Here is a 12,775-nt window from a genome sequence, read left to right on the forward strand (position 1 = left end):
ATATCCAACTGAGAATGGTGCAAACAAAAGGTGAGTGAGGTATGCCACTCAGTTCTACATTTTATTCATTTTAAGTTAAAAGATAGTAACCTAAATCATGCCAACTGGTAAAATGATATTTACCATTTTGTCTTGTAATGAATAACTGTATGTTTTTAATCAAAGTGTAAATTCAAAATCCTGGTCATCCCCATCATAAACATATTAGAAAACACAGAACTTTGGGAGCTTATATATTTAATATAAAAGTCAATTTTGCAGAATGCAGCAAACATCTGAAACATATATTGGAGGCTCGTATTACATTATAGAATATTAGCATATACATATACATATGTATGCATGCTTTTTACTCACTTTAAAGTGTTTTAACAACTCTTTAATTTCAAATATTTATATGAATCTACTGTTAAAGTGCTGTTAGAGGTTTCACTTTTAACTAGATGCAGAAAAAAAGTGAGTCTGGGCTCTACATCCTGTCTGAGGGCCCTGAGTTTGTAGTATTCGACTTCTTCTGTTGTGGTTTGATGGCTTTTGCCTTTTGGTTGTGATGTCTCCACAACATCCAGCTGTTTTGTTTTATATCTGAGAAGAAAGAAAGACGGGGCATATTGTGAGCTCACTGTGGGCATGCAATGTTACAAATATTTTGGTTTATTTCAGTGGGAAAAAAAATCCCCAAAAGGCAGCATAATTGTAAACATTTTATAATCCTAATAAGTTTTAATTACCACCGATTTTTCATGCTGCACAAAACCAAGTATATGTGGTTTAAATCGTTTGGGTTACTATATGAGAAGTACTGGTGTTTTAGGCCTTGACTTTGAAGGCAAAATGCAAAAATATCACTAACAGGCTAATGTTACGTGTTTTACTAACTCAAAACAATTGTTTAAATACATTTTAAAAACTGTCTGTTTGAAAAATCTGTTTCATTTTTATCTTTTAATTATTTGCTTATATTATTATTATTATTATTATTATTATTATTATTATTAATATTATCACCATTATTTCAGATAGAAATGTTGCTTTGAATCAGCTGTTGGAGCTTACTTTTGTAAAACAGTAAGTTTAACAGTTTTTTTTCTGGAATTTCTGTTGAAGTGTTACTCAAGTAAATGTAAGCTTAGCCTAAAACAGATCATTCCAACCCAAAACTCAGTGTTGTCTCAGTATCAATCAATTTCTAATTAGGCTATAATAGAAAACTTTTCAAAAGCTAGAGAATCAACTGTAATCTAATATCACTGTTAACCTATTTTGATTTGATGAACTGAATTTATTTGAACATTTAGATAGAAAAGATAGTGTTGATTATTATTATTATTATTATTATTATTATTATTATTATTATTATTATTATAAAAAACACTTTTGATAGACCTTTGTTTGTAGGTTGTGAACAATAGGATTACTGATCACAACCCACATACTCTGAGTTTATAATGGGTGCTTGATGAATAACTGACTACTTTCTAACATGTATTTTGAATAATATTTGTTTAAAGAAGTACACATACTTCATGTCTTCTAGAGCAGCTCATAACTGATCAATTGTTTTGTCATTGTATCTTTAAAGGTGGCCTAAATTACAATTCACAACAATATGCTAAACTTGTTTGATTTCAGAATGAGAATACAAAAAAACAAACATTTTTGTTCTTCTTTGTATGGGGGCCGACAAAAACTGTAACTAATTTACATGAGCTACAGGTCGATGCGTGTGAAAACAACACACTGTGGGCTGATTTTAATGCATCGTGGATCAGCAACAAGTTGTTTTAATTTGTATTAAACAAACATCTAGCACCTAAAGAATAAAATGTGGCCAATAACGTTATAGATTAGTTTTACTACTCAGCGCTTATTTTGATTAAAATAAAAACCATGGTTTAATATTATATATTTTCATAATGAAAAACTTTAATGGACATAAAACTGTATGACTAAGCAGGATGCTTTCCGATATGCATGCATATATTTATTGTTATACTAAAGGGTGTTGAAACTCGCAGTGATCCCTGTCTGTATCTCTCTCCTACTCTCCTTCCTTCGGAGAGGTGGATGCTGTTTGGTTGAAGATGTGGTCGGAAGTACCGTAGTTTATGTATGCTAATAGGGAGAGTTGGGGGTTGTAGCTAGATATTTACGTTCAGTGGGAGCCGCCCTTCATTCACCCACATGGTTACCAACTGGTCGCCTTCGCGCCACTTTCCTAACCCCACAATCATTTAAACCAGCGTATCTGCGCTATAGATTGACTCACGGTCGGTTCGGATTTCACTTTATGTTTCGCTTTTGTCCGCCGGTAGGAAAGTTTTCGGAATAGTTACGTATTTATTTCTCTCTTTTGTCGGTGAGAGACTACACGGCAGCCCAAGCAAGTGAGCGAAGATGGTGGATTTCGGCTGGTGAGTGTCTACGGAGCGCATGTTTATAGGCAAGGAAGTCGGGTTTTGGGTTCTGTTTTTATCTCCGTTTTGAGAATGAAATCTCTAACGATGTGTTTTAATGTGTCTGAATATCATGCTGGTGGGGATATCCCAACATTAAAACATAAATGATATGCTGGCGATGAAAACAGTGTAACGTGAGGCGCATGGCAGCCCCCTCTGCTCCACCATTGAGGGAATCATGAGGGAGATTTGAAAAGCTGTCCGTAGCTTTCTTCGCTGCGCTTTAGCAACTCGTGGGACACAAATCCGGTCTCCCGATAACAACATCCGAGTTATTATAAACACGCTAGTCAGATATTTGAAAAGTAAGTTTGTAAATGTGGTTAATTTGTTGCTCAGTCTCGAGTGCAGTGGTGTGTGAGTTAAAGTGCCCCCAGAACAAAGCAGCAGCACATGGGGCACTTTTAGGCCGCGCGTTTTAGCTTAGCCTAGCCTAGCGGTATACACTCAACCTAACTGTATTGTTGGGTAAGCACAAACATAACATTATTAAGGCTGGTATAACATTAAGATAAAGATGGTAGATGAATACAGCTAATCCACCGGGGCAGATATAGGTGTATTTTCAAACGTGTACTCGTTTGTTGTTGGCTAAAGGCTAACGTTATTAATCAGTGTCGTCAAAGTCTAAATTTTATTAGTCTGCAAACCACATCTAAAAATGAGCCAACTGTTTACTGAAAACGCCCAAACTGCTCCTGTGCCATCTCCAAGTGTTAACGTTAGATATTGTAACTGTAGTATTAACACGGTTTGCCATGTTTTCACCAAGCTAACACCAGCTCGCAGCTAGCTAAGCTACCTGCCCAACCAGCGCACAGCTGCTGGTTGCTGCTAGCATCTGTTTCTACATGGACGGTTGTCGTGTTTTCTAGGAGGTCCGTAACGGCAAGCCACTTTGTTTTCTCTAAATAAACACGCAATTGCAAATTTCAGCGTGCAATACAACGTTGGCGTTTAGCGTGATTGTTTTAAAGTCGTTTATGCTAAGGTTGGCGCACTTCGAGGCGCCATGTTAAAGACGATGGGGGAGGGGTGAACAACACCGTTCCCTGCGCAGGCGCTCCTGTGTCGCAGGGAACGCGGGCCGCAGGCTGTGCTGCTCATTCATGTTTTCAGTGACCTCGTGCTGCTGCGATAAATCATAACATCTTGTATCACAACACCTAACTCGTGTTTTTAATCGACTAACCAGTTATAGCAAGTCACATTTAAGATGGAGGGAAACGTTTTTAGGTACGACTTTAATTACAAGAAATTGGTCACACATGCGCACATATCAACCTGCGTATGTAACTTGTTGCAATGCCAAAAAGTCGTATTTATTGACCTAATCCTATGTGTCGTTTTTATTTTCAGATCCACCATGAAGTGCAGTACCCCACAGAAAATTGATACCTGGAGCAGTGTGACCGTCGTCCCCATGGTGCTGGAGGCCAGCGATGCTGTAATCAGTCCGTGTATTGTCAAAGTGCTTACAGTGCAGGTAGTTCTATGTAATATCTACTGCAGTGGAGGCACTTACAGCAATACCCTGACACTGATGTTCACATTCTTTGATGTTACATGTCATTTTGAAGTACTGTCTTTGTGCTAAGGTGCATCTAGTGCAGATAGTGAAATAGACTAGCACCTACTGCCCTAAGTGCTCCTTCTGGCATAAGGGGCTGTGATATGCGCCACCAGACCATTTTTAATTTCTAATTGGGCCTTAAATATCTTGCAGTTCTCTGCTAGTTTTGCATAGTTGCACTACAAGAATAGATGAGTTGTGCAAATCTATGCAAAACTGATGGTGGCCTGCTTGCTCTCCACCTGTTTAGATTTTTGGTTTTGGGGGTGTCACATCAAACACAATCTGTTTGCATAATACACACGTAACACTGTTTTAAAAATACAGGAGTATTCCATATCGAGTCTCAGTTTCAGCAGTACTAAAGTGCTTATAGTGCAGGTAGTGTTTTTCTCATCTACTGCAATGTGAGCACTTGAAGTACTTCTAACTAACTGCATCTTTCTGAAGCTCAGATGTTTATAATTATGGGATTGAGATCTGTTAATCATCACTTGGTCAGTTTTGCTGGTTTGCATTCAGCTTTAACTGATATTTGCTGTGCAAATCCATGCAAAACTGACTAGGTTAATGAACTATGTTCTGCCAAGTGGGGTTACTCAGCAAGATGTCTTTTTTTTTTTTTTTACTGCATGGTGGGTATTTGCATGTACTTTTTTTTTTTTTTTTTTTTTTTTTTTGATATTTAGAGATGTCCCTTCCTGTGCAGGTGGGGATTAGTAGCAATGCTGTGTACCTGGAGGTATTGCACTTGTCCCGGCCTGTATAGGAACGAGGAGATGGAGCTGACCTTGATCCTTACCTAGTGTTTATCAGAAAACTGCTGCTGATGTCCTGTGATGCTTTGGTCTGCATATGCTCAAATGATTATTAATGGTGTTTTTTTAAATTGGTTAATTGTAATGTTGCTTGGTATATATTAAATTGTTTACACTTTTTACTTTCTCTGAATGTTTTCTTATGCAAATCTCACAATGGGTTACAGGCATTAAACAATGCCCCCCCCCCCAAAAAAAAAAAAATGTTAAGCTGGGTATTAAGTGGAAGCTTTTGAAAAGGTTTTAAATCATAGTATTGGTATTTTGTAATACCACCTTATGGAACACTGGTTTAAACTAAATGGAATGTGATGGCCAAAGGTGTTTTTGTCAACAAATCTGTTTTTATGGCCAATAACCTGATTCTCACGCTTACGGCATTCTGATTAAACACTTTACCAGTATTGTTTTTAGTTAAGGTGTATTGACCTTGTGTATTGACCACCATGTCACCACATTAAAGGAATCCTTTCCAAACTGAATTTACATGCTGCATGTTCTAATCTATCTTGTAACATAAAGTTGAGCAGCAGTGATGCAGTCTGCAATGAGCACCAGACAGACATTTAAGATTGCAGCGTTGAAGACTGCAGTTTGAACCCAGTAGTCCACGTTCAATAGCAGTACTGGTTATAACTAAGGAGAGAATGATTGGAGTAGTCAGACATCCATTTAGCATAATAAAAGTCCAAACAAAGGATATGCATATGCTCATGAAATGTGAATTGACCATGAAAGCACATGAAGTACTCAATCTGTAATTTGTTTAAGTTTGGCCTTTATGCATTTTTTGGTGGTTGGATGCGGACCCCACAAGTTGTAATAAAAATGTAGAAAAACTAACCAAATCCTTTATAGTTTTACATACTTTTTAATGCAACTCTTCTTAAAATTGGTAAGGATTTACTGAGGGGAAAACATTAATTTCACATTATTTAGGACCAGCAAATTAAAACAACCCTCTAATTCATAACTTTCTTTTCTAATTTAATGAAAATTGACATGATACATTGATGGCTTGCAGTTGTGATGTTAACTATTTTTAAAGTTTTTTTTAAATAAATTATATAAACAAAATGAGTCAGGAGTCATTAAAGTTATCAACTTTCTTAATTGTCTAGCTGATTTTTTTTTGTTTCTTATTTTTTATTTTGAATATTCTTCATAAAACAATATCCTTTACAAGGGGTCATAACATTCACACGCTCTTACGTATATGGTCAAGTCCACAGGAGAATATGTCCAGAAGTAGGCTACCTACAAGGAAGAGAAGAAATACAAAATAATTAACATTGAAAATAAACAATGTAAACAGAACAAACATCAACTTAACACAAAATATGGGTTGTATACAAGTTCACCTGGCAGATATAATCAGTGTTAGTTCTAACGGTCCTCCATCACCGTCATTAATGGTGCCCATCTTTCAATGAAAAGTTCTCTCTGTAATCTCAACGAATATAATTTTTTCCATGGTGTAAATATTTCTTAAAATTGTTAGCCATTCAGCTTGGTTTGGCGACTCTTTTTTAAGCCATTTTATTGCAATTGTTTTCTTTGCTGCTGTCTAGCTGAATTTTGAATAAAGGACATTAAAATAGCTAAATTACTCATGTCTTTTGTGAACCAAACCATGAATAAATCCCTTACAAATCACAATACTAACCATGAATAAACTAATTTAAATGAAACATGATCAAACAAACTGAAGTGAGTTTTTGTTTTCTTAAGTAGCTAATTCACATGAAATTGTCATTAAAAATAAGGTAGGCCTAAATCATGAAGTCTTAAATCAGAGTTGGGGCGGGTCCACTAGATGGCGTTGTCAGGCCGCAGCTCAGCTGTACACCCAGCCGGCCGCTGAGTCCAGGTAACGTTACGGTACCGCCTCTGCTGTCGGTCCAGCGAACTTGGACAACATGCCGCTTTCAAACAGGCTCGTCACACCGCTGCAACTTTCTCTTCGCGAGTCTGGACTGAAATGATTATCTGGAGCGTTTCACCGACACAAACACAAACGCCACATGGTCGACGCTCAACCCTGAAACCTGAGATGTGGACGGGACTCACCTGAGCGGACTAAAGGTTTAGAAGAAACCTTAACTTACAAACAAGCTTCTTTTTTTGTGTGGATTTGATTAAAATGGGTGTGCTGTGGACGAACTACGTTTTCTTCATGGCGTGTTGCTCTGGATTAGGGTTTGGAAGCCCAAACAGATGCGACGAAGTGCGGAAAGTTTTCCAACTCAGACAAATTGGACCAAATCAATTATTGCCGTTAAGCCCCAGACCAGGTATGTTGGAGTTAACCATGTGCAGCTGTGTGTGTGTGTGTGTGTGTGTGTGTGTGTGTGTGTGTGTGTGTGGGTGTGGGTGTGTTTTGTCTGGATAATTCTTTTTGTTTTCCCCTTCAGTTACATTCTCATAAACCAGCCACTAATACAAATCATTATTATAATTATTTATTTTGATAATTTGCATATTTACTTTGATATACATCTTCATAGCAACCAAAGCGTCAACATGCCATTGCCAACCACTGATTGAAAGAAATATCCCTGGGAAGTCATTCAACACCATATTACCTTGCTGTGGAGCTCACTTACTGCACTGTAGCGTTTTAACCTGTCATTTTCTGGCTTCTTGAAGTACTCTACTCTTGAAGTACAGTTTTTACCAAACACACATTTAAAAACACATTTTAGAAGCATGTGTGCAGTCATGATAATAATATAGACAGTAGACCAGGAGAGCCATAGGCGGTTTAAAGTGCATCTTCATGTGTGACTTTTAAATCAAGATATTTAGAAGATATACTGTGTAGGGCTGTCCTTGACTAAAGAAATTCTTAGTCGACTAACACTTATATGATTTTGTCGATTAGTTGATGTAATCGACAGAGCTGTGCTCTTTGAGAGGTGATTAAGACTAGAAAAGCACAATATAAATGTAGTTAATGAACCATCTGTAAAACTGAGTTTCTCCACAATTAATCCTGCAAAAGCACCACTTTAAATCTTGTGTTTACCAGAAATGTGCTCATAAGTTTCTTGGAAATTAGTAATTAAGCATGAATAAGCATAAAAAATGACTCATCAATTAAAGAAATCTTAGTCGACTAAGACCAAAACGACCGATTAGTCGACTAATCGACTAAGAGGTGGCAGCCCTAATACTGTGTATGTGTCATAAAATTGCTGCAAGAAAACCACTCACATAAGTTATTTTAGACTCTTTAGACATACACACATTTACTCTAGTTTATGTTCAGCAGTGTGTCAGGTTCATAAGAAATGTTGAAATATTTCAAATACTCTGAATGCTTAGCAATAGTTACAGAAACATGCTTGGAGATAGATTTTTCCTTGTTTTTGCATAACAAAATAGCCTGTAAAAGGTATCCCTTATTGTTTACTTACACTGTATTACATGGGTTAATATAAAATATGAAACTAGGACCTAAAGCTGCTGAGATTACTTGTTGGTCATGACTGAAAAAGAAACCATACTATGCTCCTTTTCGGCTGTCTAAAGCAGATAAGTGGCTTGCCCGGATAAACAGGAATTATTTTGTGTAAAGTTAGGTAAACTGGGCTTCACTTAACTTTTCTGAACACCACCCATAATGTAATTCCACATGATACTCCTCTACAAGATTTAGGGGGGGAATTATGGGGTGTGGATATTTCATGTGGGCTGTCATTGACTGGACGGCTTGCATGCTGCTCTCTCTCGGAAAAGTAAATCTTTTAATGGTGTTGACTACCATCCTGCCACAAACTGCTCCCTACAAACTTCACCACTCCTTTCCTCTGCCGCTGTGATGAAACTGATTACACTAACAGAAAACCCCCAAATGCCTCCTAAACCTCTAAATAACCCTTATAAATGCCATCACCACTCCTGCCCCTAAAATGAGCCAGAGTGAATCTAAATCTCTGTGCTGTTTCTTAACTGAGTAGTACTTTCTCTGAGATAAATTGTGCGCAGTGGGTGCCTCTGTTAGTAGTGATGATAAGCTCCTGATCTCTACTAACCCTGTAAAAACACTTGCTACTGTTTATAGCTGCACCCCTGTTGACCTTTCTGGCAGCCTCACACACGTCCTCCAAGTCCAAATGCATCTTGACGTTGGAAAGATGTAAATCGTTTCCTTGATGGATTCAGATAAATGAACTGAAATACATCAGATAGTGTAATGGGAGATAGCTAGAGGTGTAGTTGATCCTAGAGCATGCTTTTTTTTTTTATTTTTTTTTTTTTTTTAATAGAAGTTTTCAATAATTGGGCGTGTGGGCTTATGAAAAATAACTTTCAGAAATTCCAGGAATCTTTAGTTTAGGTCAGAACACAGTAAGTCAGAAGTCTATCACCTAGGCCAAAATATGCTGCTCTTTTACGAAATAGTTCCGGGAAGCATTTAGGTAAAAAAAAGAAAAAAAAAAAAAAGTAAGACCTGGGGCTCTTTCAAGAGGTCTTATCTGGGAGAGTTTAAATTCCTCCACGTGTGCCATCGCCCGCTCTGCTCCCTCTCCTTGAACCTCGCATGGAGCTGATAGCAACAGCTCTGGCAACAGCTCGGCACACTCTGTGCCTAGACATGTCAGAGAGGCTTTTGCAGAGTTTTGGGTCTCTTTTAAGATGTTTTGATTGTCCCCTATGTGTGCAGATTGCTTACATTTGTCCGTAGTGGAAAACCTGAGACATCACTTAACGCTTATGCGATAACGCTTTGACTCAGATCTCCTCTCAGGATCTACGTGTTTTGGTTTTCTTGCTCCACTAAAGCATATTTTAACTTGCTAGAAATACGTAACCATTGTGTTATACTACTTTACATACTTGTTAAGATTGTAAGATGTTAACATATGTTTAAGGCATACATACTACCATTACCATCACCTTAGTTTATTTGTGCTACTGTGTGTGTCTCTAGGATGGCAATCTCAGTTTGTTACTCTTTAATTGAAATATATCAACGGGGATTGTTCAGACATTCATGGTCCCCAGACTGACTATGATCATGATCCCCTGACTTTTCCTCTAGCGCCACAGGTTGACCTTTGTGGTTCTGAGTGAAATATCTCCATTGGATAGATTGCATGGCTTTGGACTCTTAGTCTTGTTCTCTTGCGGTTGAATGCTGCTTGCCACTTTGGACAGTTGTATCATGCAGATAATACAAAAGACGGTTAGACGCATTCTTACTCCCCGAAGTAAGGGGGTTTTAAGGTTTAAGGTGCGAGGGTTTAAGGTGTCTAATTCTCCTGACTTGCATGTCTGTGGAATGTGTTTGGAAAGTGGGGCACCCATAGAGAGCATGCAAATCCCCTGCCTCATGTTTATGATTCTCAAGTACTGTATCAGCATTACATTCAAGTCACAGAGGTAAACATTCCTTTCTCTGAAAAATGCAGGTCGTTTTTACACCATGTACCTGTTCTGAGAAAAAATCTTAAATAAAAAGATTCTGTTTGCTGCACAATTTAAACATATGTTTAACCCATATACCAAGTTTATTATCAGTTATATTTGACTATGTTGATGTTACTTTATATTATTTTGTATTTTTCAAGAATATCATGTGTTAATATTTTTCTTTTGAGCAAAAACATACAGTATGTAATTTATGGCTTAAGTGGATTAGGAAATAAAGTTGCAGATTGAGAAACAATTTTAATCCTAGCCCCTTGTCTGTTATGTTTTTAAGATCATAACATTTATTCTCAATGACTCTTAGGTTTAGACCTTCAGGTGTGCATGTCCAAGAACCTGACCTGCTGCACCAAAAAGATGGAGGAGAAGTACCAGGTGGCGGCCCGGAGAGACATCCAGAACCTCGTCCAGACGTCCAGCTCCAGCCTCAAGTTCCTCATCTCGCGCAACGTTGCTGCTTTTCAAGGTAAGAGTTAACCAGTGTGTGTGTTTAGTCATCACCGTCGTAAAGGTTGAACTTCATAAACACATGTTGAGATGAGAGCGCAAATGTTTACATGGGTAATTGTAGATGTTTGTGTGTGTTTCCGAGTTGGAGTACACATTTAGGAGTTTGGGTTTGTGTGGGTGTTGTAAAAACAGTGGATGAGTCAGTGCATGTGTGCGTGCAGTGAGGCTCCACTTCAGAGCAAACAGAGGAGGGTCTGTCCTCCTTCCAGATCTACCGCTACACTCTGATCTCGAGATTAGATAGGTTACCTGTAGGAGACTGTAAGGGTGAATGTCTGTCAGGGATATGTACTGGGGCTTTTACTAATAGCTTCTCTTCCTGTGCAATGTGTCCTGCTTTACTGTGTCCTAAAAAGAGAATCAAATCCTCATATTTAGAGTTCTGGAACGTTGTAAACAGGCTGCCACCCATCCCCACATTTGTTTTCAACCTCTTTCTCTCATTCATTGTTTTCCATTCGTCTCCATCCTTTCATTCAGCAATGACTGACAGTTAACTTACAGGCATCAACGTGCCTCTGTCTGTGTGCTCTCCCTGCCCAGCGTAGGATGTTTCACCCACTCGAGCTGATGGATATCATATGAAAGCTAAAATGAGTGGGAAACAAATACAGAGCTTATGACTTGAATGTACAGTCTCAGACATATCATTAAGCCAATTCTCTTTAACGATGTCTCTCACTTTAAAGACGTGCTGTTATCCTCCTCCTAAACTCAAATGATTTATAGGAGAGTCTCAGCATGATCACAGTGTTCTAGTTGAGGTTTGCAGGGGCAAAGCCCTGTTTGTGTCGTCAGATGTTTGATGTGTCTACCCTGAAGGTGAACGAAAATACTCAGCGTTTATGAAGCATGCCACCTTTTTAAAATACTGATAACTTAAAACAAAGTTGCAAACAGCTTTATGAAAGTTGTTGGACAAGGCTGGCGTTATTAAGTATTAAACTAACAAAAACGTAGATCATCTCTCAATAGAACAAATTTAAAAAATAAAGTTTGTTTACCTAACTTGTTTTTACTTAACTTCCGGGTAGAACACCCCTATGCACGTACATACACTTTAACAACGCTGGGCAAATGGGGGAGAGTTATTTCAATTGTTGGTTTAAAGTGTATACATGTTTTGTTTCATATCTCAATACCATCACTTTTACTAGCGTTAGGTTGGAGACCTAATTTACCTGTTGGGCCACAGACTAAAGAAAATGACAGCCTGAGTTTCCCCAACACAACAACAGCAGCAGTTGATGTTGCCGTTGGGTATATTTAGTTTATCAAAGACCCGAGCAAAGCAACGCATAAAATAAGCAAAGCAGAAACGTCAGATAACGTCGGGCCACCGCGTCTAATTATATATTAACGGGTCACACACCCAAAACATGAAGTTGTTAGCAAATGTTACTTTAAACAGGAATAATGAGTATATTTGTTGGGGATTGTTTCCAGCAGGGGATTATTTATTAATTTAGTGTTCCAGTGAGTATTTACAGCAGCCGGACAGTGTGTGTGTGGGATTGACTCAAATGAAGAACATGTCAACAGTGTGGACCATTTATTTTATTTGTTGGGTTTTGGGACAGCAATGAAGGACTCTGGCACAGAAGAGTAAGCTAAATCAGGCTTTCGCTACACAGACAATACTACTCTCGTAACAGTCTAAGAGCTGGCTGGTTTGTTCGCACAGGACAAGTCAAAACTGCAGAAGCTGGAAGCCCTACTCACAAAACGAGCAGCACTCTCATGGTTTCATCTGTGGAATGGCAGCCAGTGTGCTCTCCTGCCAAACCAAACAGAGATCCCTGTCAACATCGGCTCTCATCAGTCAACAAACATTGGCGGCTGCTACATCCAGGCTGCGTAATACAAGTGGCAACAGACGTTTAGCAATTTAAGTCTCATATTAGAATCTCTGCAGCAGAGTGACTGCTCTTAATGTTACGTTTATTAAGTCATTATGTAGTGTTCCTAAGGCGTTTTTG

General features: G+C 38.3%; 1 protein-coding gene and 1 long non-coding RNA gene across 3 annotated transcripts in view; both read left to right on the forward strand.

Annotated features, from left to right (window-relative positions):
• Positions 1 to 2,136: 2,136 nt before the first annotated feature.
• Positions 2,137 to 5,020, forward strand: LOC116067785. The gene is made up of 3 exons (XR_004109313.2): positions 2,137 to 2,414; positions 3,819 to 3,945; positions 4,742 to 5,020. It is a non-coding gene; the product is annotated as an uncharacterized LOC116067785 (long non-coding RNA).
• Positions 5,021 to 6,690: 1,670 nt separating this feature from the next.
• Positions 6,691 to 12,775, forward strand: part of gpc5a (glypican 5a) — a 147,846-nt gene continuing 141,761 nt past the window's right edge. The window contains exons 1-2 of one of the 2 annotated variants that reach the window (XM_031324339.2): positions 6,691 to 7,144; positions 10,591 to 10,752. In XM_031324339.2, coding sequence (XP_031180199.1) covers positions 6,994 to 7,144; positions 10,591 to 10,752 — 313 coding nt within the window. In that variant the 5' untranslated portion in view covers positions 6,691 to 6,993. Of the gene's footprint in view, positions 7,145 to 10,590; positions 10,759 to 12,775 lie in introns of both variants that reach the window. The other variant, XM_031324338.2, reaches the window with a different exon arrangement.

Source organism: Sander lucioperca, chromosome 3, assembly GCF_008315115.2.
Source record: "Sander lucioperca isolate FBNREF2018 chromosome 3, SLUC_FBN_1.2, whole genome shotgun sequence".
NCBI lineage: Eukaryota > Metazoa > Chordata > Actinopteri > Perciformes > Percidae > Sander > Sander lucioperca.